We start from the raw sequence: 27,413 nt of genomic DNA, 5'->3' as shown, positions 1-27,413 counted from the left end.
GAAATTGGTTTTATCAGGGTTATTATTACTTACTCGTAAAAGTTTGCGTGCTTGAAATAGGACTATTATTTTGAAAAATAAACTGGGCCAGCAGTGAGTATAACCGGATGTCCAACCGTCAAACTTGAATTATTTTAAATTAATTTTATTTTATTAGCTACCACAGTGGATTTTATATTATTATAACATTTGTATATTGTATTTTATAGTTTTCACGTAATACAATATTTTAGAAAATGGTTTTATGAGGGGTATTACTTACTCATAAAAGTTGGTTTGCCTGAAAAAAGGACTATTACTTTGAAAAATACATTTGGACAGTCAAACTTTTTTTTTAATTAATGTTTTAATTTATTTTATTAGCCACCAAAATGTAATTTATATTATTATAACATTTGTACATTGTATTTTATAGTTTTCACGTAATATATAATTGTTTTGAATTGGTTTTATGAGGGTAGGGTTATCAATTACTTCATATTATTTTGAAAACTAAACTTGGCCAGTGGGTATAAGCGGAAGTCCAACCGTCAAACTGTAGTTCCGCATTAAACGCTACTAGCTTCAGCTTCAGTGAGCAGCGGACAGCACCATAACAATGCGTTTGACAGACATTTAACCCCGAAATGGAGCTAAAAAACGTTATAATTTAAACTAATTACGTTATTATTCGTATAAATCTCAACACAACGACTTCCCCAACCGGCACGCAGCAGACGTTAGTAACTCAACTGATAACAGGTATGTAGCTGTTAGAAAAACTTCAAAGTTTCGGTTTCATTTACTGTTAAATGTCGTAAATTTGAGCTTATAAGATTCAAAACTGACAAATAACAATATTATTTAATTGCAGACGAGTTTTATAGTTAAAAAAAATATCGCTGTATGCCTTTTATGGTCGAGTTTTATTTTGAGATTCAGTTGGGGACGGTTGTTTACTACTGTAGCGACAGAGTCAAACAGTTTGTCCGTGATTTCACTGATGTCATTGTGTGGCGAATTAAAAGTGAAATTGTTATTCATATCAACTAACATTATGGGATATATTTGAGCTATTACTAATGTGTGTATGTGAACATTTTGAAATTAAACTTTGCCAATTTTTTTTCTTCTTCAGAGCTGTTTAAATAAATATGCAGTTAGACATTTGGCAATATCGAAATAATCATGTATACATTTTCATCTGTTTAAAACCCCAAACGCCAGATTAATAGTCTTTATTATTACATTTTCACAAAATAAGTGTCAACATTTTATACCGAACAGATTTTGCATAAAGCCTTTTTTTCATTTTAAAAATCTAATTTTGTACGACTATTAAAAAAAAATTAATGTTGAGATTATGGCCGTTAAAGATGATTGTATAGGAGAAAGATAAGATAAGATAAGATAGTCTTTATTGTCATTGTACAGTCACCTATACAACGACATTGGGATTGGCAACTGAAAGTGCATTACACATACAGAAAAAACAGACAAGCAATTTAAGTTAAAAACATTATAAAAACAAGACACAGAAATAACAAAAGAAACAAGACAAGGACAGGCAATGTCATAATAAATAAATCTAAAAGGCAGAAAGCATATTGCACTTGTGGAAAGTGAGGTAGCCTATGTGTATGTCTGTTTAATGTTTTATGTTTTATGAGAGTTAAGGGTCCTGATTGCCCAAGGAAAGAAGCTGTTAGCCAGTCTGTTGGTTCTGCTCTGCAGGCTCCTGTACCTCCTACCATAGACAGACAGACAGACAGACAGACAGACAGACAGTCTCTTCAGGCTCCTACCAGAGGGCAGTAGGCTGAGCAGGTGGTGGCTGGGATGGAGGTGGTCACGGATGATACAGACACATACAGACCAAGTTTAGTCAAATAAACACCTCAATGTTTGTTGAGACATTTTATTTGTACTAGTATTAAAGAAGACATGTTATGGAAGCAAAATAGACAAAAAGTCTAAAAAACTAACCAGTGTGTTGCCTGCTTTGTCTTGTGTGGACCAAATTAATTGATTATCAAAATGCTCTCATTATTTCAGCTATGAGTACCAGCCCTGCTTCAGTGCAGATGGATGAAGCCAGGAGACGGTCCCAGTCCCTGCTGTCGTCCTCAGGTTTGTCAAACTGACGAGAAAAAAGTCAAAATGTTGAGAGAAAAAAAAAGAAAAAAAATAAAATCTTGCCAATCGAAAGTGAACTTTAACCCAATTCAACAGCTGTTTGATAGTGAACATGTTTTTTCTGAATCATGCTAATTTTCCCATCTGGTTGAAAGATGCTTCAATCACAAAGATCATGATTGTTGTGAAGAACCATATATATATTTTATTTTTTTTAGCCTTTATTTATACAGGTAAATCCCATTGAGACCGAAGACTCTTTTTCAAGGGAGACCTGTTTTCCTTTCCCACGTTACCATTCACACACACATTCATACACCGATAGCAGCAGGCTAACTATCGACATTCACACGAGGCAAGGTGGGTGAAGTGTCTTGCCCAAGGACACAACAACTATGACACAGGTGGCAGGGCGGGGATCGAACCTCCAACCCTTTGATCATCGGCCGACCCGCTCTACCACCTGAGCCACAGTCGCCCCAATATGAAAGAATGCCTGATACATTAAGAAATATATCCCTGCTGTCGTCCTCAGGTCTGGCTCAGGACGTCCGGGCCGAGGTTCAGCTAATGGCCAGTGTCCCTCTGCCTCTGTCTGAGAAATACAAGCACTTTGGAGTGGAGGCTCTGCTCAGGGAAAACATGGTGGTCCGCAACAGACAAGAGGTAAAGATTTCATATTCTGAAGCCCTTTTGTATTATAAGTTCTGAACCCATAACCGAAACCTTATTTTACCTGCTTTCACTGTCAAACTTCAACCATAGTTTTTTTTTTTTTTTTAGATATTTTTTTGGCATTTTTATGCTTTATTGATAGTGTAGAGACAGAGTTGAAATGGGGCAGAGAGGGGAGTGACATGCAGAGAACGACCGCGGGCTAAAATCGAACCCGGGTCCGCTGCTGGCCGAGGCCCATGGGGGGGACGCCCTACCAACTGAGCTAAGGGCGCCCCTAACTTCAACCATAGTTGTTCAAAACTGATTATTTATGACACTTTATAATTATTGTTGTTTCATGTAATGTGTATTTGTATGATTCGTCATACTTGCTTTTTTTTTTTTTTTTTTTTTTTTAAATAAAGACGAAATGAAATAAATAAATAAATAAAAGGCACCTTGAACCATGAATTTAAGTGTCTTTAAAAATGTGCACAAGCAACAGATAATCATTACCAGAATAGTTTAGGACTGATATTCTACCACTAGAGGGCAGAAGAAGTCCACAGTAAGACGCATAGCAACACAAGAGCCTCAATACCAACACTCAGTTTACATGAGAGATGACAAACATTTAATGGAAGTCATTTCAGTGATGATATCTAAAAATATATTTTCAAAACACACATCTTAATCAAGGTATGCGTGATGTGGGATTATGAAACGTGCTTTGTCAGAATTGTATTCATTTTATTTTGGCGAGCTGAAATAAAAAACAATCTATTGATAGATTTCAAGTAACTTATCACTTGGGTCTTTTTGGGTGTCATTTTCTTTTAATATTTTTTTTTCATATTTATGTTTAAACTTGAAGAGAGCAAGAAAATAAAAAAACCTTATAGCCTATTTATCATAGATGGGCTTGCTAGTCTTTATAAAAACACAAACCACATGCACTGTATTAAAATAAGAGCTCTGGGGCGCTCCGGTGGTGTAGTGGATAGAGTGTGTACCATATTGGCTCCAGCCTTCGTTGTAGTGGTCGCGGGTTCAAATCCAACCCGTGGACCTTTACTGCAGGTCATCCTCCCTCTCTCTCTGTCTCCCCATTTCAACTCTACTATCTAATAAAGCTTGAAAATGCCCAAAAAAAATAAAACATCTTAAAATAAGAGCTCTAACATAAATGAAAATGACTGAAATGCTAAAAACATTCTGCTTCAGGTCCTTGATTCCTTGAGCAGACTGATCAAGGCCTTCAGTATCCTGGAGAAATACGGCTGCAACCTGACCAGCCCCAACCGGCCCAAATACTGGAGGAGCGTCAAGCACAACAACCCTGTGTTCAGGACCACTGTGGATGCTGTCAAGGTGAGTGAGTGAAGACAGACAGACAGACAGAGGTGAGTGAGAGAGTGAGAGAGTGAGTGACTGAGTGACTGAGTGAGAGAGTGAGAGAGTGACTGAGAGAGTGACTGAGAGAGTGACTGAGTGAGTGAGTGAGTGAGTGAGTGAAGACAGACAGACAGACAGAGATTAGTGAGTGAGTGAGTGAAAACAGAGTATCGGAGTGTGTGAGTGAGTGAGTGAGTACAGACAGACAGTGACTGAGTGAGTGACTGACAGAGTGAGTGAGTGAAGACAGAGTATCGGAGTGAGTGAGTGAGTACAGACAGACAGACAGACAGACAGACAGAGATTAGTGAGTGAGTGAGTGAAAAGGTTTAAACTTCTTCTTAGCACATTTGGACATGAACAATATTATTTGCGTTGATTACGTGTTGCTGCAAACCTATTTGTTTTCTTTTGCATTGTTTCTAAGTTTTATTTTGTGTTTGTATTATTTAAGCATGTTCAATAAATTGACTAAATAAAGAAATAAAAATAATCGTTATTCCTTTATGCCTTTTTACAAGGCTTTAAAGGCCTACTTCACCGGTTGGAACATGAAGGTGTATTGAACTCTGAGATCCTATGTAGTATAAATGTGCAAAAAAAAAAAAAATCGGATCATCCTAGCCTCAGAAAAGGCAGAAAGAGTGTTTTATGGTCTCACTGTCTAACCCTACAGTTTCCTTCTTGTGACATCACAGTAAGGGTTAGGATTAACAGGACAGCTGGGCCAAGGGAAGACCAAGGGAAGACTGAGGGAAGAAAAACCTCATTCATTATATTATAATAGTGATTTTATAATGATAGAACGCTGGTTCCGTCTGGGTGAAGTATTCCTTTAAGTACCGTAAGACTTTTATTATGAAAAAATAAATATATATAAAGGCGCTATCCTTTACATAATGTAACTTATCTAATGATTAACTAACCATCTGATCTGTAGTTTAAAGGTCAAATGTTTTAAAGCTCATTCATTTGCACAGGGCGGGAGGAGAGTGCTGTATCTCTATGGTTACACCAATCAGCAGATAGATGGGCTCAGTTTCCCCGATGAGGTCACCGAGCCAGACACTGGGAAAGTCGCCGCGGTAACGCTGGAGGTCATGACCTTACGCACAGAGCTGGACATGCTCATCAAGGTGTGTGTTTGTAATTAAAATATCTTAAATCCTCCAAGAAAATATATGATTTTGAATAAGCTTTTACAAAAATCGGATTTCATTTTTATAAAACTTTTTTTATTGTCTAGAATGTGACAGGATTGTGTGGGCCCTTAGCTCAGTTGGTAGGGCGTCCCCCCCATGGGCCTAGGCCAGCAGCGGACCCGGGTTCGATTCCAGCCCGCGGTCGTGTCACTCCCCTCTCTGCCCCATTTCAACTCTGTCTCTACACTATCAATAAAGCATAAAAATCCCCCAAAAAATATCTTAAAAAAAAAAAAACAGTCATTGAACATTTCACAGAACTGCCGTAAATGGTTCCAAATACTTATAGTGTAATAAGAACCAGAGCATACATCTAAACCAAATTTCAGTCAAGTTTATCAAACTTAATGTAACGGCTGGACAGAGAGGACACAGGCGCAGAGACAGCACCAGTTTAAGAGGGTTTATTTAGGAGGAATCTGGGGTTTTGGGCCGGGCTCTGGAGTGGCTGACAGGCATGGGGGTCCAGGGGGAAGTGCCAAGGGGCTGGGAGACAGTGGCAAAAAAGAACAGAATTTAGCAACAAGCTAAATGCAGGCGGAACTACAAAAGGTCTAGGTGGCTGGAGAGTTACTGACTGGGCAACAGAGTTTACAATCTGGCAGTGTCTGGAAGGTAGGGCCGGGTATATGAAGAGCAGTTGATTGTTGATTGGTGGCAGCTGTGAATGCTGGTAACTGACTCCCGCACACCTGACTCCAACCCTGCAATTACACCAGAACACAGACAAGGGTGAAGGCTGTTACATACTCCGCGAGAAGAAAGAACAAAGTTCTCGGTGACAGAGCTGCGAGAAGTTCTTTCTGGTCTGACATTACATACTTCACGAGAACTCAACTGCCGAACTCCTCACCGCGGCGCATTGTTACCATGGTAATTGACTCAGTAGCGCCAGCTGATTTCACTTCGCTTTCCTCATTGACTTCAGACTGACCAATCACACAATAGTTCTCGGACAAGCTGCGAGAAGAAAGTTCGGCCCGGGTGATGTGTCGAGAACAAGCTGCTAGAACAAGCTGAACAAGAGCTGAGAGAAGAAAATGACGTCATTTTCTTCTCTCAGCTCTGTCACCGAGAACTTTGTTCTTTCTTCTCGCGGAGTATGTAACAGCCTTTAAGGGGAAAAAACAAGCAGGATCATGACACTTAAATGACAATATCTTTCATTTGGATTGATGAATATGCCTTTAATATGCCTACATAGTTAGAAGGATTGTGTGGGTTTGGGCTTTAAACATCTGTGGTTAGGTGTCTTTGTTTAAGAAATTCACTGTATTCCATTTCATATTGTCTCTGTTCGTTTAGGGCACACATCCTCACCAAGAATACTTCAAAGATGTCATCCCATTTATCATCCAGCAGGTCTGTGCAAACATTCTTCACACTGTTAACTTGAAATGCATCATTAAACTAAAAGATTCTGTCACTTACTAAATGTGTGATCATCTGGAGAACACACATTCATTTGCACATTTTTCCCAACTAGTACATGTACCAAAATCACCTATATTTAATCATGTATGACTTTTTCTTTCACAAGTCATCCCATTACTCTTAAGTGCACATTAATACATACAGATGGTGCACACTGGACATTTTGAATCATTCTTAGCTGCCATTTCAATTAATATAAGGTGAACCTGACGTGACGGGAAACCAGCTATTTTATGATTTAAAAAAATAATTATCCACTGATTTTGACGAGCTTTCTCCAGAATCGCTTACTCCACCTTAAATGTTGTACAGCACAATGCTATATCAATAAAGTTGATTTGAATAAAGTGTAATTCCTGTTGATTGGTTGTTCAGGATAAAGTGGAGAGTGATGCCGTGGTTATCCAGCCCGGAGAGGAGCTGCAGCTGTTAGACAAACTACCGCTTGTGATTCTTCCTCCTAAACCAACTCTGAGCCTCAAGCCTCTGAACCAGACAACAGGTGAGCTGCTTCAACGGGGTCATCCCTGGCTGTGTTCGAAAAGCCCTACTAACGTCCTACTCATACTAAAGCCATACTAACGTCCTACTCATACTTAAGCCATACTAACGTCCTTCTCATACTAAAGCCCTACTAACGTCCTACTCATACTAAAGCCCTACTAACGTCCTACTCATGCTAAAGCCCTACTAACATCCTACTCATACTAAAAGCCATACTAACGTCCTACTCATACTTAAGCCATACTAACGTCCTACTCATACTTAAGCCCTACTAACATCCTACTCATACTAAAAGCCATACTAACGTCCTACTCATACTTAAGCCCCACTAACGTCCTACTCATACTAAAAGCCCTACTAACGTCCTACTCATACTCATCTTGACGCAAATTTGAGCATGTTGTGGTTATGTATGCAAGTTTGTGTAGGCGAGAAATGCCCGGATGAGTACTAACATCCGGGAAGATTTTGTGTATGGATGGATGGGTTACTTTTCCTACTCAACCGCCCCACAATGCATTAAAGTGATGTATTGCTTCTGTATACTTCAGTCAGAAATATTCACAGATTTTGACTAAAAGTGATTTTGACAACAAGCGTTTCACCAGAATGGCCTTTTATTGATAAACTATGGTTGCGTTCCGAATCGCATACTTTCTACTATATAGTATGTAGAAAAAAGATTTAGGATGTCCCGATTCTTGTGGCCAGATTTAGGATGGTTAGAATACCCGGATGGTCTACTTCATGCGGCCAAGATTGTTAGTGTTGAAAAGTGCATCCTATTTGGGCGATTCTGACCCACAATCCAGTGCGCACGTGAAGTGACGTAACATCGACGAAGCCTATAGGTCCATGTTATGAAAACAAACGGGGATGCGACGGATATAAAAGCAAGAGGCAAGATCAAGGCGCAATGTTATGATGAAATAAGAGAGTAAAGTATGTCCCAATAGTATGTCTACTGCATCCTAACTAGATTCTTTTTATCGTCGGATGTAGTATGTAGAATAGAAAAAAGAAAGAGTATGCGATTCGGAACGCAACCTACCTCTCTTTGTTTTGTCCTCTCCAGCTTCCCCTCCAGCGAGTGAGTGCAGTCTGTGCGCCGGCTCGTTGTCCGTGGTCTGTCCGTCATGTGACAACAAATCTTTCTGCGACGCGTGTGACGACCTCTTCCACCGCCACCCCTCCAGAGCCAATCACAAGAGAGAGAAAATACAAGGTCAGTCCGGTGATCACCACAGGCTTTTAAAGGTGCAGTGTGTAATAAAGAATTATTTAGCGCTAGATTTCAACACTCCCTTTTGGAGATTTTACAGAAGCTACAATGGCCTTCAGGGACAAGAAAACTAGTTACTAAAGATGGCATCATCCACCACTACCTCAAGTCTTTCCACAATATCAAGTGATGAGGTGAAGATGTTTGTCCGTTCTGAGCTACTGTAGGAACATGGCGGTGCACCCTGCTCCTATGTTGACATAAAAGGCTCATTCTAAAGTCAATAATTTTTTTTAAAATTTAATTTCAAGAAATTATACACTTATCAAAACATACATATGAATATTATATTCCATTTCTACCAAGTCTGTTCTGAAAAATGCCAATTCCATTTACACTGCACCTTTTTAAAAACAGGAAATTGCAAAAGCTAGATGTTTGTATTTTTACAGTCAATGTTTTTCTTTACTTTATTTTTGTGCTTTGTGTGTCAACAGAGGCCTGTAGCATATGTGGGATTTCCTCGGTTCACGCTCAGTGCTCCACTTGTGTCCAGAAGTTGTGTCAGAACTGTGACTCCCTCTACCACTCTCACCCCGACCGCAAAGCCCACAACAGATCCATCACCACACCGGCTAAGACATCCAGGTGAGGAGAGGGGAATAAAGGTTATGAAACTAAATCAGTGGCGCTTTCATTTCCTTATGTGGCTCCACTGTGGTCTAATGAGTAGAACAGTGGTAAGACTAGGTTGCATTCCGAATCGCATACTTTCTACTATATAGTATGTAGAAAAAAGATTTAGGATGTCCCGATTCTTGTGGCCAGATTTAGGATGGTTAGAAGTACCCGGATGTCCTACTTCATGCGGCCAAGATTGTTAGTGTTGAAAACTGCATCCTATTTGGGGCGATTCTGAACCTCCAACCCTTTGATCATCGGCCGACACGCTCTACCAACTGAGCCACAGTCGCCCTTGTTGATACTGAAGCATCATTCCTGTTTATTTACAACAACAAAGAAAGATGTAGATGAATAACATTCTACTAGCATTACAGGAAATAAATACTGTATAATACTAAAAGTTCAGAACAAGCTCTGTAAAACGACCCTCAAAAGTTTGCTGCACTTGGACTTCAAAAGGATTTAGGATTTTTTACATTTGAATTAGTTTAATATGTTCACAACTGTTTGCTTCCCTTGCTCCCAAATGGTGAAATGAGTTCCCCTTCATATCAGGAAAGCTGAAAGCCTACAGATCTTCCGATACAGGCAACAAAAAAAAAACTTATCCCTTTTAGTACACATATCCTTGTAATTTTTATGTTTGTATAATTAATTTTTTGCATTTATCCTGTGTAAAGAGATTGAACTGTTCTTAGTGGACCAGTGTGTAAATACATGTTGAATCAGTGAGTAATGATCTCTAGCAAGACTTTTCAGTGCTGTTTAAAGAGAAGAGAAAATGCTTAAACTGTGTGTGTTAAACCTGCAGTGTGTAGAATTTTGGGTTTTATTTCCTAGCAGATTTTGTAGAAAGTAATTATAATATCCATAAGTACATTTAATTTAGTGCATAATAGCTGAAAAAAATGTTTTGAATAATTTTTTTTCCCCTTGGAAAGGGTCTCATATATGTCCATATTTCTGCATATTTTGGACCAAGGCCTAGTGCCGCCATCTTGAAAGTGTCATAGTTGGAATGTCATCAGGTGCATTGTTTAAAATTTAGAATTGTTCTTGTCCTTGAAGGCCACTGTAGCTTCTGTTATTATTCTAAAGGGTTGGGGTTACCCAGGGAGCGTTGCATTCTAGAACTTTGTAGAACTTTCTTGATGATGTCATATTACACACTGCACCTTTAAGTTTAATTTGACTATTCCTGTGTGTCCTCTTGCAGTCCGTCTCTGTCGCCATGGGAATGTTCTCACTGCACCACGGTGAATGAGATGCGAGCCGTTCTCTGCTCAACCTGTGAGCGACCTCGCCTCGCCACGGCCGCGTCCACCGGCCAGGAGAGCATGACGTCACTGCCTGTATCTTCCAACACAGGTACGGCTGACCCATTATAGTCCACATAATCCCTGCGTTCCAAATCTCATGCTCTTTCTTTCCTCTATTCTACATACTAGATCTGACCATTAAAAGAATCTAGTCAGGATGCAGTAGGCATACAATTGGGACATACTTTTACTTATTTATTTCATCATAACATTGCGCGTTGATCTTGCCTCTTGCTTTTATATCCGTCGCATCCCCGTTTGTTTTCATATGGAGGCTTCGTCGATGTGACGTCACTTCAGATGCGCATTGGATTATGGGTCAGAATCGGCCAAATAGGATTTCACTTCCGCTTCAAGTCATGTTTAAGCCTGTGAGACACAGCGAGGCACCGACTGTGTTAAAAAGACTATAAAATCCTAATATGAACAGTTTGTTAACCCTATCGTCCGCACTAACCCTCAAAAATATGTTTTTTCTTTTGTATAGCCAATATTGTACTTGGCTACTGCATGATTGAGTGGAGCAGTGGTCTGAATGGGCGACTGTGGCTCAGGTGGTAGAGCGGGTCGGCCGATGATCAGAAGGTTGGAGGTTCGATCCCCGCCCTGCCACCTGTGTCATGGTTGTTGTGTCCTTGGGCAAGACACTTCACCCACCTTGCCTCGTGTGAATGTCGATAGTTGGCCTGCTATCGGTGTATGAATGTGTGTGTGAATGGTAACGTGGGAAAGGAAAACAGGTCTCCCTTGTAAAAGAGTCTTCGGTCTCAATGGGATTTACCTGTATAAATGGTTAAAAAAAAAAAAAAAAATGTGTTGTGTCTGTGCTTGACCCCTCAGAGTGGCAGTGTAAGAGCTGTACAGTGGTGAACCAAGGCAGCAGCATCCTGTGTGAGGTGTGTGAGCGCCCCCGTCTGGCCACTCGCCCGCCTGTCGCCCCGCTGCTGTCCAGCCCAGGACCCCAGCCTGACCCTGGAGCCAAGGTTTGTTATTCTAAGGTTAGGTTTACTACATGGGTGACTGTGTGTTTAGACAGCGGTGTAGAATGGCAGCATTGAAAATTACCTGACTGACAATATAGTTATTTTCTATAAAGCCTATTTAACTTAAAGGTGCTCCGAGGAACTTTTAGTTTGTGTTAATTATTGCTCCCTCTTTGGACAAAAGCAGTAGTGTTTTTACCACGCCTGCTGTAGTTCCTGGGTGAGCGTATACCCATGACAAAGGCATTAAGAAAAACAATATAAAAATAGCATTCTTTTGCACTGATGGTCTCGTTTGCTGTTACATGTCATTTATGATCATCGGATAAAAAATTTGACTGTTTCAGAAATATTCATAAGTTCCTCGTAGCACCTTTGAATAATTGTAATATTACTTTTTAAGATACCTCAAAAATAAGTAAAAACTAAAGCTTATTTTGTGACAAGCTAACTTTTTCCACTATATGTTCACAAGAATGTACATCTAGCCAGCTACTTCCCTACCACACAGTAATATTAAAATGTACACTACTTAAACCCAATTGTGGTTTAGGCATATCCTAGATATTCACCTATGAATATGGGGCGGCAGTGGTTAGGGCAATCGTCCACTGGGTTTCAGGGTCGGTGGTTGGATCCCACGTCTCCCCACCACATGTCCAAGTGTCCCTGGGCAAAGAGACAAAACCCCACATTGCTCCCGATGGTTCAGAGAGCAGCTACTGCCATCTACCATTTTACCTAGTCTTGTTTCCTTTCTTTCTGTTTCTCAGTGGCTGTGTCAGTTCTGCACCTATATGAACAGCAAGCCGTCTGTGGTGTGTGAGGTGTGTAACCTGTCGGGTAAAGACGGCCCTGCAGTGTCTCTGCCTCAGTCTCTCCAGCCTCAGACTCCCTCCAAAGAGCCGCTGCAGCCCGCGGGGGACAAACCCAAACCCACACCCAGACCCAGAGTCAACCTGGACCTCAGGAGGCAGCAGGCCATGAAGACTGACGGCCTCAAACTCATCAGCCAAATCAGAGTACGTCCAACACTTATAAACTGTACATAACCAAGACTTTTATTTTTATATATGTATTTATATAATAAATCCCATTAAGACTGGAGATTATTTTTCAAGGGAGACCTGTTCCCATTCCCACGTTACCATTCTCACACACACATTCATACACCAATAACAGGGGGTGACTATCGACATTCACACGAGGCAAGGTGGGTGAAGTTTCAGCACACACGCAGTACGGACAGGTAGCGGATCATGAGGATATGTTCACTGATTTTGACATAAAGCATGGGCCAGGATTGCTGACTCCACCTGGTAGTAACAATAATAGTTTTTTGCTGTTATACAGAACACATTATAAAATAAGCACACACATAGGGGTGCTCTGGTGGTGTAGTGGATAGAGCGTGTACCATATTGGCTCCGGCCTTCGTTGCAGTGGTCGCGGGTTCAAATCTGACCCGTGGATCTTTACTGCAGGTCATCGCCCCCTCTCCATTTCAACTCTGTACTATCTAATAAAGCTTTAAAATGCCAAAAAAATCTTCCAAATCTTAAAAAAAATAACCACACACAAATGTCCACCTTAATTCTCTTTCTCAGGAAGCAGAGAAGTGCGGCGTGAGTCCGGAGGAGGTTTACGCGGCGATCTGTGTGAGCGGCGGCGGCGGCAGCAGCAGCAACACAAACCCCTGTGACTGGCTGACCTCAGAGCTGCCTCACCTGCTGGATGAGATCTGCGCCATGGCGGCTTCGGTCCAGTTAAACTACAAAGCCGGGGATTCTGGGATACGCCCCGCGGCAGTGGGAGAGGAGGCCGGACAGACTCTCACAGGTGAAGGAGTAGATTTTAATTTATTTATTTGTTTCAGGACAATGCACATTAATGAACATGTACAGCAGCACACGTAAAAATGCCAGATTGTAGTCTGGGGGCTAATGTCCATCTGTAATAGTCCATTAGGCAGGTCGATGTTACAATAAAAATGACAACGATATACAATAGAAACATTTGCTATATAGAAACACAGAGAAACAAAAAGAAATAAAAATAAAAACAGGACAATTCATTAGTAGGATGGGAGGTAGTTGCACGTTTGGTTAGTTCTTAGCCTTTACTTGGGGGGGAATGGAGTGGATATGTTCCTCTCAATATATAGAAGAGGTCAATTTGTCTGGACAAACCTCCTTTGTAAGTAGAATGATTCTAATCGATAGTTCAGCAAACTGATAACAACGTTTCCAATGAAGTCAAGAGCCATATTTCAGGCATCCGCAGATACTTCACTTGCAAGGAGAAATCACATGTAGCACAGAAATGATGCAGAGATCGACTGAAGCATGCACAGGATAACACGGGTCTTTATGCCTCCAAATGTGTGTGTGCTGTTATTTTGGTATACATGTGTAAACAATGTCTGTGTGGATGTTAAACGGAAAGTGTTATCCAAGGACGCAGGTGCAAATCATCTTGTCCAACCCAGAAATGTTTTGGGGGTCTTTCTCCAGAGTTTCTCCAAAAGTTCCCTGAGTGTTCTCATGGACCTTTGACCTTGTGCACATGAGAAGACCATATATTTGTGGGAAAATATATGATTAGACAGTGAGACCATAAAACACTCTTTCTGCCTTTTCTCAGGCTAGGATGAACCGATTTCTAACATTTTTGCACATTTATACTACATAGGATCTCAGGGTTCAATACACCTTCATATTCCCACCGTTGAAGTAGGTCTTTAAGTGTTTTATGCTAAAAAAAAAAGTACTTATAATGTGTTATAATGTAAAACCTACACCGCTTGGTCACAGGGGAAGGAGTGAAGCTTTCCAGAGCCGAGGCCAAACTGGCCTGGTTAACGGCCGGAGGAGACAGAGACCGCGCAGTGAGACAGCTGCTGAGAGACAGACAGGTCAAGGTGGGAACACTTACACACTTACAGCTTCAACACACTTACAAAAATGCATATGCAAATATTCCTGCAAGAGGTAATAGCTATGAATTCATATTTTTCTTTTTTTTTCTTTAGATTTAATTTTTTGTGGCATTTTTGCTTCATTAGACAGATTTGGAGAGACAGAGTTTAAATGGGGCAAAGAGGGGAATGACATGCAGAGAACTGATCCGGGCGGGATTCTAACCCGGGTCTGCTGCAAGGACGGGGACGCTCTGACCACGAGTACCCCCCTTGAATTATGAATTTTTGCTGCAATTTTCAACATAGATTTTTTGAGACAGCTCCTAACAGTCAGGTCAAGGTAGAAATCCTGCCCGGCTAGTACGTTTTTTTTTAAGAGGTTAAAATTGTCTCTTTAAACTGCTGTTGACTTTAGTTATTGGATCTTTTACTCGTGCGTGGACGGTTCACAAGAGGGAGCAAGTGCCCACAGCGAGGTGGATCAAATGAGATGTCTCTAGTCTCTCCTGTCTGTCTGACCTTGAGAGATAAGACAAACACATTCTGTGGTGTGTGAGGAGTACACTGCTGTACTAGGACTGTACACTGGTTAATGAGTTACACTGTAGAAGAACAAGAAACACTTTGAGAGTAGGAGATAAACTTCTCCTGCTATTTGTGTAGGAAAGCAAGTCAGTCATGTCTCTGCCACCTGTCCGTACTGTGCGTGCACTATTTAAGAAAAAAACAGTCTAATACACAGCCTTGGTTTTGTAAACTGGCAAATTGTTACCTACGTTGGGCCCCTTTTGTAGACTGGTATGTAAACAAAGGGGGCCCACCATAGCTAGCAACATTCCCATGTACAGAGCCTAGGCTGTGTATAAACACCAGATTTGTTTTCAGCGCACACACACAGTACAGACAGTTAGCAGGATCATAGGAGATATTCACTGATTTTGAAAAAGAGATTTTGACAACAAGCGTTCTCCTGGGGCGCTCCGTGGTGTAGTGGATAGATTGCGTACCATATCGGCTCCGGCCTTCGTTGCAGTGGTCGTGGGTTCAAATCTGACCCGTGGACCTTTACTGCAGGTCATCCACCCTCTCTCTCTCTCTCTCTCTCTCTCTTTGTCTCCCCAATTTAACTCTGTACTATCTAATAAAGCTTGAAAATGCCAAAACATTATAAAAAGAAAAAAGCGTTCTCCAGAATTGCTGACTCCGCTTTTTTTAATATATAAAAAAAGAAAGAAAAAATGTTTACGCTGGCCCAAACCAAACGTATAAACCAACTGTCTTTCCTCTCCCTCTCTCTTTGCCTGTGTAGATGAAGGAGCTCCAGTGCCTGGGCTTCAGAGACGCGTCGCGGTGTGAGGATGCGTTGCGTCTGAGTGGAGGAGAGGTGAGAGGAGCCTTGTCTCTGCTGCAGCGCCCCCTGCTGGAGCCTTTCCACCAGCGCATCTGGACCGACCAGCCAGAGCCGCCCATCGACCACCACAGCCAAGACAAACAGGTCAGGCCAACTACTTAGGAGCCCCTAGGAGCAGTGCCTTCCTCCGTAATCCTTTATCACCATGAACAATTACAAAAGCAGGATTAAGGACTATTTAACCGCAAACTGTACATGCCCGGTTACTGAACACTGACTTACTGCCAATGAGATTGATGCTTTGTGACTTTTTATTTTATTTTTATTGTGTTTTGTGTCTTGTTTTTTTAATGTGAATCTTTTATGTTTTTATGCTGCCTCCTTCTTGGCCAGGACTCTCTTGAAAAAGAGATTTTGAATCTCAATGAGTATATTCCTGGAAAAATAAAGGTTAATAAAAAAAGCAGTGCTCAGTGGCCAATCCTGGTATTGAAATAGTTTTGGCTCGCTGTGGATGGGTGGTAAATTCCATACGAGCCCGGAAGCTGATATCCCCGTTCACTCCAATACAAGCATTCAAAGGCCCATCTCTTATCTTAGCCTCCCATTGACCACCACAGCCAAAACAAACGGGTGAGGCCGCACGGCAAAATCACTATTGTGCACACATGATACTTTTGCTGACGAGAGCACATGGTATTACTTTGACGGTGCCCACCATCTCTACCATTGTGTCCTTGAGCAAGACACTTAACCCCAAACTGCTCCAGGGGCGCTGTACTATGGCTGACCCTGCGCTCTGACCCCCTCTGAAGTGTGGTAACTTGAGAGGGGATATGCGGAAAGACAAATTTGAACATAACCATTGACTAATAAAGTAATTTACGGTAACTTAACTTAATATTTATGAGGTGTGGTGTTTAAAGGCCTACTTCACCGGTTTGAATATGAAGGTGTATTGAATTCTGAGATCCTATGTAGTATAAATGTGCAAAAAAAATCGGTTAATCGGTTCATCCTAGCCTGAGAAAAGGCAGAAAGAGTGTTTTTTTAACCCTATATTTCTCTTTCTCGTGACATCACAGAAAGAGAAATATAGGGTTAAAAAAAATATATACTTTGTAAATATTACTGTGACATCACAGTGAAAGACATCACAGTAATATTTACAAAGTAAGTTTTTTTTTTTTTAACCCTATATTTCTCTTTCTGTGATGTCACGAGAAAGAGAAATAGAGGGTTAAAAAAAACACTCTTTCTGCCTTTTCTCAGGCTAGGATGAACCGATTTAAAAAAAAATTGCACATTTATACTACATAGGATCTCAGAATTCAATACACCTTCATATTCAAACCGGTGAAGTAGGTCTTTAACTACTAAAAACTTGGGTTTACAGGGGCTTTCAAATCATTTAATTTTCATTTAACTTTATTTATCCTCGAGAGACCAATTGAGGGGTGACCCTCATTTTCAATGACGTCGAGTCAAAACAAATTCAAAACAACAATACAAACAAAATATTCAATGCAAATACATCAAATACACAACAAGTGAAGAGAAAAAAACCAATTGAAACATTTACAAAGTGGTGGAAGAGTGGCAGCAATTAAAAGGAATAAAGTACAATATAGTCTAATTAAAACAGTTACAAGTAGAGTTTGGCAGATCCAAGATAGTCTGTTTAAATTGGCCAAAGGATATGAATGTATTTAGTTAAATTTTTAGCTGTAAATTGTTCCATCCCTTGTTGTTGTGTGCAGAGGCTGTGCCGGCGTCTGCTGGCGCTGTACGAGCTGCCCAGCTGGGGGCGCTGTGAGCTGGCTCTGTCTCTGCTGCAGGAGCCGGGCAACACCTACAGCCTGGAGGACGTGGTGCAAGCTGTGAAGGAATCCCACGACAAGGACTTCATCAAACGCCTCCTCAACAACGAATGTCCCATCTGCCTCTGTGTCTTCCCCCGCGGCAAGGTGGGTCCAAGACTGGGCTTTATAACAACAGGGTTTCTTTCAGACACAGTTTAACCCTGGAGGCTGCCTTTAGCCACCATAGCTAGCAACATGCCTGTTTACAGAGCCTAGGATGTGCATTAACACCAGCTATACCCGCTGTATAAAAATAGCATTCTTTGCCCTGATATCGTTTGCTGTTACATGTAATGATCATCAGAGGAGAAATTTGACTTTTTCAGAAATATTTAAAAGTTCCTCGTAGCACCTTTAATGATAAGTTCTACTTCTTCTTCTTCTTCTCTCCGTTTAACAGATGCAGTCGCTGACCTCCTGTCAGTGTTCCGTGTGTCATGATTGCTTCGGGCAGCACTTCACCATCGCGCTGAGAGACAAACACATCAGAGACATGACCTGTCCCGTCTGCAGCGGGCCGGACATCAACGACCCCGAACAGCTGGAGAGCTACTTCGACACACTGGAGATACAGGTGAGATACAGATTTTAATTTTTCCACAATATTTTTATTGTAGTTTTTTTTTTTTTTTTTTTTTCTGAAGAACACAAATGAAGTAATTTCTTTAAAAAAAATTTGATACATTTACTTAATTTATGTTCTTAAAGGCCTACTTCACCGGTTGTAATATGAAGGTGTATTGAACTCGGAGATCCTATGAAGTATAAATGTGCAAAAAATTCTTAAATCGGATCATCCTAGCCTGAGAAAAGGCAGAAAGAGTGTTTTATGGTCTCACTGTCTAACCCTACAGTTCTCTTTCTGTGATGTCAAATTTTTTGCACATTTATACTTCATAGGATCTCCGAGTTCAATACACCTTCATATTCCAACCGGTGAAGTAGGCCTTTAAGATGGTGCAACAGTTTGTTTGGGTATGTTGTTTTAAAAAAACCAACAGAAAATAATAAATTGTGGAAAAGTATGTATGAACAGAGAGAGAGAGAAAGAGCTCTCAACAAAGCAGAGATTATAATCCATGCAGCAGCTTAAAGGTGAAGTAAGCGGTTTATTTATGTTAATATAAGTGTTAAATCGCTCTTTATTCATACAGTGATCACTTACATAATGTGCGTGTTTCATAAATCCGATTTCTCAGTCAGCTGCTTTGGATAAAAATTTCGGGATACTACAATAAGTTTATTTGCCGATTACATTCAATCAGAAGAGAGAGCGCTACAAACCTCATATATAGTATATACACTCATGGTCTCACTGCCGGTGCACGCCAGAGCAACAGATGGGTGAATGTTTATGCGCCTACAATGGCGGAGCAGGTAAAAATCCTTCCCAATATCTGTTTTGATGGTTTTTATCACACTTATGGATCTGAGATGATGCTAGATAACTCGCTGCTTGAAGACCGCAGTGCATTAATGTGGTGACGTAGGGACGAGCGAGGGGACTGCTAACTGCAGTCACTGACAGGAAGTTAGCTAAAAGAACCATTCCGCTTACTGCACCTTTTAATGATGTGTTAATAATAATAATCACAAAGGTCTTCATTTCATTGCTTCTCTTCAGCCTTTGAACAATGTGTTTGTCATGTGTTTGTCTGTGCAGCTGCAGCAGTGTCTGGAGCAGGACGTGTTCAATCTGTTCAAACAGAAGCTGTTAGACCACACTCTGAGGAAAGACCCCAAGTTCCTCTGGTGTTGTCATGTGAGTTTCCTCTTTACCTCAACAACCAGACGTCTAGTGCTTCTGCTATCGGCGCTCACAGGCTCAGTTCCTCCTCCAACTGTAGTTTGCATAGCCTGCTTTCCCTACATATTAATAATGGATTGGATTTATTATAGCGATATTATAGGCACTCGAAGCGCTTTACAGGGTTCCAGGTTCCATCCATCCACACACAGGCATACCGGTGGCGGAAGCGTGGCTGCCATTCAGCGCCTACGGTCCCTCCGACCACCTCAAACATACAGCAGTCATACACATTCACACCAGGCAAGGTGGGTGAAGTGTCTTGCCCAAGGACACGACAACCATTACACAAGCGGCAGGGCGGGAATAGAACCGCCAACACCTGAGCCACAGTTGCCCCTCCTCCTAGTTGGTTACTTTAAGCTCAAATTGAACCACTGATTTAGTGAAATGTAAATGGTAAATGGACTTGACTTATATAGCGCTTTCTAGCCGATTTTCTCAGCCCCAAAGCGCTTTACATATCTTACCACATTCACCCATTCATACACACACTCATACACCGATGGCAGTAGCTGCCATGCAAGGCGCTCTCTGAACCATCGGGAGCAATTTGGGGTTCAGTGTCTTGCTCAGGGACACTTCGACATGTGGCGGGGAGACTGGGGATCGAACCTCCGACCCTGCACTCCAGAGGCGAAATATAGTTTGTTGTACGATGTGATGGGGGTAAAAAACAAGGTTAGTTTCAATGGCACAGATGCAGGAAATAAGGTTAGGTTCAGTTAGTGAGTTAGTTTTCAGTACGGCTGCAACTAGTATTATATTTTTTTCTAGACAACAATGTGAAACGATGTGTTAAGTGAACACACACCCTTACATCAAGAACTGTGCCCACTCCACACTTGTGCATGGATTTTATACCTTCTGCTGTACGTCCAGGTTTTTTCTTAGCAGTAGAATCAACAACTGAAACATTTCTTGGGATTTTTCTGAGCTCCTGCACCAGTGTCAGGGGAGGAGGGGGGGGAGACACCAGTTTGTAAACGCTGCCATACTGAGAAATACAGAGAGAGTTTTGTGGAGCTGATAATAGGCTTAATCAACTTGTTTGGCGATGGCTTGAATGTAACCGACATTCATTCATATAAAAAAGTTACTCACTATGGCTTTAAAAAAAAACAATAAGGCCTAAAACTGATTTATATTTCCATAGTGTCTGGTCTTAAGGGTGAAACGTCACTAACAACATATCTTTCCTCAGTGCACGTCCGGGTTCATCAACGAGGGAGTCCAGCTGAAGGTCACCTGTCCGTCTTGCAAAAAGAGTTTTTGCGCTCAATGCAAAAAGCCTGTGAGTACCAGCGCTGCATGTTTCCATTCCTCACTGCTTTTATCTTTCTGCTGATAAGAATGAATGAAAAACCTCCACACAGCTCCAGATATTCAGCCTTGAAAACTTTCTCCAGTGATCTCTCCCTCTCGCTCTCGCTCTCTCTCTGTCTCTCTCTCTCTCTCTCTACCTCTCTCTGTCTCTCTGTCTCTGTCTCTCTCTCTCTGTCTCTCTGTCTGTCTCTCTCTCCGTCTCTCTCTCCGTCTCTCTCTCTGTCTCTCTCTCCGTCTCTCTCTCTCTGTCTCTCTCTCTGTCTCTCTCTGTCTCTCTCTCTCTGTCTCTCTCTGTCTCGCTCTCTCTCTCTCTCTCTCTCGCTCTCTCAAAGCAATAATAAACAATAAAATGTTGTGCCCACCGCTGTAACTTTTCTCACAAGAGGATGTTGGTTGAACCAAGGGATTTTTCCAGTTATGCTTTTAATACATTGCTGCGTCCCGTGAACTTTTAACACTTATTGTAGAACAATAAAGGGAGGTAAAGGAGGTAACTTTGCTAACAGACCGAGGAAACAGATGGCGTCCCCCCCCCCGGGTCCGCTGCTGGCCGAGGCCCATGGGGGAGGGGGGGGGGGACGCCCTACCAACGGTTTACTGGATTTAACTGGTTTCTGTGTTGTGTTGTGTCAGTGGGAGGCTCAGCACCAGGACATCACCTGTGAACAGTTCCAGCAGTGGAAGAGAGACAACGACCCCGAGTATCAGTATCAAGGCCTGGCAGGATACCTGAGGGAGAACGGCATCAGTGAGACACACACACACACACACACACACACACACACACACACACACACACACACACACACACACACACACACACACACGCTGCTACTGCAACCACACGTCTCTTTAACTTCGAACGTTTTTGTATACAGACTAGTTTATTGTTTTGTTTTATTTATGTATTTATCTTTTATTCACAGGTTATCAACTTATCATTGAGAAACAAATGCATGATACACTTCATGGCAATGCAGGACACATGAACGGGGAACCCCAACCACTACTAATAGCTACTAAATGCTTTTCGGAGGGGCCCCAATAACATTGAACGTGTTGTAGAAATAAACAAGACATTCACGATAGAAAAAAAATCCAGAGAATAAACAATTCAAAATAGACAGAAATACAAACACAGAATTATTAACTTAGTCACTTTTAGTTCCTTGACATGTATCAACAAGTCAATACTGGACTTTCATTCAATGTATCAACTTAGACTATACGAATCTTTTTGGATTAACCACAAGTTTCACTTCAGTTTTCCTTCTAACCCTCGTCTGCATCACTCTCCTCAGTGCTTTTATATCATTATATTATTGTTAGAATATACGGATTAATACATATATTGACCAGCGAATGTCCTCTTGTCTCTTGCAGCCTGTCCTCAATGCAAGTTCGGCTACGCTCTGACTAAAGGCGGCTGCATGCACTTCACCTGCTCACAGTGTCGCTACCAGTTCTGCAGCGGCTGCAACAACCCCTACCACAAGGTGATACTGCAGTTTGAATCGACCAAAACGGGGCGACTGTGGCTCAGGTGGTAGAGCGGGTCGGCCAATGATCAAAGGGTTGGAGGTTCGATTCCTGCCCTGCCACTTGTGGTCATGGTTGTTGTGTCCTTGGGCAAGACACTTCACCCACCTTGCCTTTTGGTGAATGTTGATAGTTAGCCTGCTATTGGTGTGTGTGAATGGTAACGTGGGAAAGGAAAACAGGTCTCCGTTGTCAAAGAGTTTTCGGTCTCAATGGGATATGTTTTTATATTGCAAGACATAAAACATAGTAAAAAAGCAATATCTTTGCCTTTGTGAAACTTTTCTGGTGTACTTACCTTTTTTAATGATAGAATTGTATTTTTTATTATTATTTATTTATTTTTTGCAGACGGTTTGTAAGGCGGCCCAGTGCAAAATAGCCGGGCTACACGCTCACCACCCCCGAGACTGTCTCTTCTACCTCAGAGACTGGGACGTGGTCAGACTTCAGGCGGTGCTGCAGGTACACACACGTTCTCTTTGCTCTTTAACTTTTGTTTTAATTAACAAGCTGATGTTTCTGTCTTTTATTTATTATATATATAAATCAGTAATGTTTGAACTTTGACCTTGAAAATCTTTGAGTCAGTCACTATTTCTGCAAAGTTTACAGAAAATCCCAAACAAAAAGAAAACGATAGTAGGAATGTAAAGGACTATTTCATGTGTATTTCTTCTCTGCCCTCAGAGGTCTGCTGTGGAGTTCAACACAGTTCCTTCTGTTGGAGTTCAAACTGGTAAAACATCTGTTTCTCTTTTGTCTAACTCTGTCTTTCATCGTGTTCAGGAAGTCAACAAAAAAACTAAAATCTGACATTTGAACACAAGCCCTTCTGCTGCCTCCAGGGATCAAACCCTTCCAGGAAAGGCTGGAACACAAATAGAAGTCAGATTTAGATTCAGTGCATTAAATGTGTGGAGATAGAATCTAGAACAAGTTGTAGTCAGCGATGTTATCAGTTTTTCTCAAAATCAGTGAATATCTCTTCACAGTCCGCTGTGTGTGTGTGTGTGTGTGTGTGTGTGTGTGTGTGCTGGGGGGGGAAATCCAGACAGCCTAGGCTCTGAACGGGCATGTTGCTAGCTATGGTGAAGCCGGTTTACAGAACTTGGGCTGTGTATTAACACTGGATTTTCTTTTTTTCCAGCACACACACAGTACGGGGTAATATAGATGCAGAGGAGATATTCTCTGATTTTGACAACAAGCGTTCTTTAGCATCCCTGACACCTTTTAGGTCTAATAATGTCCTTCAAATGTCTTGGGAAAGGATTATCTCCCCTCCCTTTTTAAAAAAATAAATAAAAAATCCCCATTTTACCATCTGTACCATTTTTAACTAATTTGACCTTCAAGTCCACTCTTAACACTCACCTTTTTTCACAGGCTTTTTCGTTTTAATGAATTGTTTTGTGTCATTGCTGTAAGTGTTTTTTAATGTGTGCTGTTGTATTTCTAATTTATGTATTTTATGTAAAGCACTTTGGTGAATTTAGGTTCTTATAAGGTGCTATATAAATAAAAGTGACCTTGACCTTGATCATTTCAAAATAAGGAGATAAATCCTATTTGCTCTGACGTTGTTCCTTCTGTGTCTCAGGCGCTTGCTGTGTGATGGAGCAGAAAGATGAAGATGGTGTTCAGTTTGACTCTCCGTGCGCCGTCCAGACCGCGCCGGGGCAGGCTGGGCTCTGCGAGTGAGTAGTGTTTTTTGTAATGTTTTATCCTATACATTTATATGAATTTATCCAAGCTGGAGTCTTCAAGTGAGTTTCGACAATTAGGGCAGAATTCCAAAACACAAGACCACGTTTGGAAAGTCGTCCTTCTCTTTTGTAGCCATTAAACAATGGAACAGTCTCCCAATCCCAACAGAGCTAAATCAAACCAAATCAGTTTTATTTGTATAGCCCAAAATCACAAATACATTTGTCTCAGTGGGCTTTACATTTCATACAATATGATATATGATACAATATGACACCCTGCCCTTACACCCTTAGCTCGGCTGAGAAAAAACTCCCAGTAAAAACCCTTTACCGGGAATAAAAAAAAATTGAAGAAATCTCAGGGAGAGTCGACAGAGTAAGGGATCCCTCTCCCAGGACGGACATGCTGCAATAGATGTCTTAAGTAGAGATACCAATAACACTGACAAAACAATGGCTACTCACACAGTAAATCTGCACACATAAAAAAAGTTGTAGCGCGAGTGGGATAGGGGTATATATTATAAAATCCTATGTTAACTTGAATGTTGTTCTTCAGACTAGTATTAACTAGCCCATTCATGAACCTTTTTTTTTTTAAACCCTATACTTCTGTAACAATAAGCTGTGTGTGTGTTTCGTGCAGGAAGCAAGAGAGTGCAGGAATCCAAAATGCTAAACCAAAGTCGTCCTTCTCTTTTATAGCCTTAAAACAATAGAACAGTCTCCCCATCCCCACAGAGCTGTTAACCAATAATGATTCTCAAACTTCAAGATGATTTATTTTGTCATTGTACATGTTTCAGAACAACGATAATCTGTTTACAGTTATACCCCGCCAAGAGACATAGAGTGACAGTAACCAAACATGGGAGACGGGGGGTACACTGAAGAGTCGTCTAGCGTGCGCTGCGCCCCCTTAAAGTAGGAATGATCAGGGAAAGACAGGTTAAAAAAAATGCTACTCTCACACTCCGCTCCTTATGGGTGCGAGGTGTGTGATTAGTACAACTTTTCTACAGTCTGACAAAACTATGGCTAGTACTCACACATTACAGATTCTTTTTAAACCCGATAACTTTGTAACAATACGCTGTATAAAAGAGAAGTAGTACAGCTTTAACCCTATACTAACTTGAATGTTGTTCTTCAGACTAATATTATTATCTGTCTGTGTGTCTGTGTGTCTGTGTGTCTGTGTGTCTGTGTGTCTGTGTGTCTGTGTGTCTGTCTGTCTGTCTGTCTGTCTGTCTGTCTGTCTGTCTGTCTGTCTGTGTGTAGGAAGCACTACAGAGAATACCTGGTGAGTCTGCTGAACGCTCACTCTCTGGACCCCGCTCCGCTGTATGACCTGCCGGAGCTGGTCCGCGCCTCAGAGAGATACCAGGTGGACACGCAGAGAGGGGAGGGAGAGGAGGACAACACCTACCACGCCAGACTGCTCAAGGTCAGACACTGCTTTAAAGGAATACTTCACCCATAAAGACCGGCGTTCTATCATCATAAAATCGCTATTATAATATAATGAATGAGGTTGTTCTTCCCTCAGTCTTCCCTTGGCCCAGCTGTCCTGTTAATGCTAACCCTACATCTTCCCTTGTGTGATGTCACACATGGGACAAATGTAGAGTTTAAAGATGCACTATGCAGTTTCAGATGAGGGCGATTTGTTTTTACATATTTGCACAGCCCAACAGTTCGTTTTAAAAACATATTTTTTCTACATGTAATTCTTTCTAATTTCAAATTAGTTTGAGGCACCTGGAACCAAAAGTAAGACTCGAATATGTTTGTAAACCAAACTGAGTAGTCACTGAGAAACGGTAACTTTTCAGGAAGCTTTTTAACACTGAACATTGTTTGTTTATTCAGTTATGAGAATATTAAGCCCCTATCTCACTGGGCTGCGACAGTGTGCGACAAGTTGGAGACACAAAATTGCGACAAAATATGCGAATTAGTGACAATTTTCACTTGCAGTCTCACTGAGTTGGTTCCTCACGACTCGTTTGCGAATGTCCTGCCCAACACTTGCCGGGAGGTCGCATTTACGTCTCGCGAACGTCTGGCGAGCGTCGCACGAACGGAATGTCAGTCTCATTTTTGTCTCATATCAGTCACAATTTTGTTTCATATGTCGCCAACCCCTCGCAAAGTTGTCTGACATTGCTCGCACTTTCTGACTCGCGGAAACTAAATTGAGAAGGGTTTGCGACGCGTTTGAGACACATGCGACGACTCTGAGACTATTTTGAGACTAGATTTGTCGCACACTTTTTTTTTGAACATGTTCAAAATTCATGCGACAGGACTGCGCGGCTCTGCGACTCATGCGAGGAAATTGAGAAAAACCTCCGCGAACGTTTGGAGGCAGTTTAGAGACTCCCTCGCGAATGCAGTCTCCAACTTGTCTCAAACAGTCGCAGCCCAGTGAGATACGGGCGTCACTCTCAACATGTTAACTTGATATGTATTTTTTTTCCCCTTCTCAGAAACTGATGGAGGTTCCTCTCGGAGAGAAAGTTCCGCGGAACAAATAAAGATTCCGGAACAGAAGGTCACATGACACTAAAGCAGATTTTAAATGAAGCCAAAGACAAATCATGAAAATTAAAGGTGGAGTCAGCCATTTTTGGAGAACGCTTGTTTTCAAAATCAGTTTTTGTGAAAATCAGTGAATATCTCCTCATGATCTGCTACCTGTGTGTACGCTGAACATAAATCAGGTGTTAATACACAGCCTAGGCTCTGTAAACTGGCATGTAAAGAAAGGGTTTATGTAAACAAAAGGGAGCCCGCCGTAGCTAGCAACACACCAGTTTTCCCAGCCGTCTCCTGAATCGCTGACTCCATCCTTTTTTAAAGCTACATTGTGTATGTTTCTAGATCTCACAGATAAAGAATCATGTTTTTATTTTCCTGTCCATCTCATGATATAAATTGAAGCCGTTTGAACAGATTGTCCTACTTATGGAATTATATTTTTCTTTTGCCGTATCGTCGCACCGACAGGAAAGATAATTTAATACAGAATGTACTGTGGGATGGAGTTGGGTCTTATAAGAATGTGATATTTTCTTGATCTATTTTTTGCACTTGAGAATTTAAAAAAGCCTCTCTTTTGTAAAATATGTTATAAATGTTTATCGCTGAATTGTGTAGCAATAATGGGCAAAATTATATAAAGAAATACACACAAATTAAACGTAAAAATGTTAATTTTTTTAATGCACTTCACCTTTCTGCTGTTGGCTTTTACTATTGATTCCTATATGATGGATGTATCAAACTATGAATAAAGATGATTATTTTGAAATCTGGATTTATTTACTGTACTGAAGATAAAAATAATAAAGAATTAGACACAAGCACTGTCCCTTC

General features: G+C 41.2%; 1 protein-coding gene across 1 annotated transcript; it reads left to right on the top strand.

Annotated features, from left to right (window-relative positions):
* Nucleotides 1–557: 557 nt before the first annotated feature.
* On the top strand, nt 558–27,382 carry LOC307267433 (E3 ubiquitin-protein ligase RNF31-like). Its single transcript, XM_080049754.1, has 26 exons — nt 558–741; nt 2,035–2,109; nt 2,651–2,781; nt 3,997–4,143; nt 5,148–5,303; nt 6,675–6,731; nt 7,179–7,305; nt 8,383–8,532; nt 9,027–9,177; nt 10,430–10,581; nt 11,373–11,515; nt 12,289–12,537; nt 13,123–13,354; nt 14,329–14,435; nt 15,745–15,930; nt 17,547–17,753; nt 18,049–18,222; nt 19,312–19,410; nt 20,660–20,749; nt 21,415–21,529; nt 22,165–22,277; nt 22,672–22,785; nt 23,011–23,059; nt 23,924–24,020; nt 25,314–25,479; nt 26,525–27,382. The coding sequence occupies exons 2-26, from the start codon at nt 2,037–2,039 to the stop codon at nt 26,570–26,572; spliced, it is 3,333 nt and encodes a 1,110-aa protein (XP_079905880.1). The 5' UTR covers nt 558–741; nt 2,035–2,036; the 3' UTR covers nt 26,573–27,382.
* Nucleotides 27,383–27,413: the final 31 nt, after the last annotated feature.

Source organism: Ammodytes marinus (assembly GCF_949987685.1).
Source record: "Ammodytes marinus genome assembly, chromosome: 21".
Classification (NCBI taxonomy): Eukaryota; Metazoa; Chordata; class Actinopteri; order Uranoscopiformes; family Ammodytidae; genus Ammodytes; species Ammodytes marinus.
Note: the sequence above shows the minus strand (reverse complement) of the source record. Positions and strands in the feature narration are given on the sequence as shown.

Bases quoted from the DNA above. Each gene is read 5' to 3' on its own strand.
- LOC307267433 (XM_080049754.1), top strand. From the start codon at position 2,037: ATGAGTACCAGCCCTGCTTCAGTGCAGATGGATGAAGCCAGGAGACGG. The intron at 2,782-3,996 runs GTAAAGATTTCA...ATTCTGCTTCAG, and splicing joins TGGTCCGCAACAGACAAGAG to GTCCTTGATTCCTTGAGCAG. The intron at 9,178-10,429 runs GTGAGGAGAGGG...GTCCTCTTGCAG, and splicing joins ACACCGGCTAAGACATCCAG to TCCGTCTCTGTCGCCATGGG.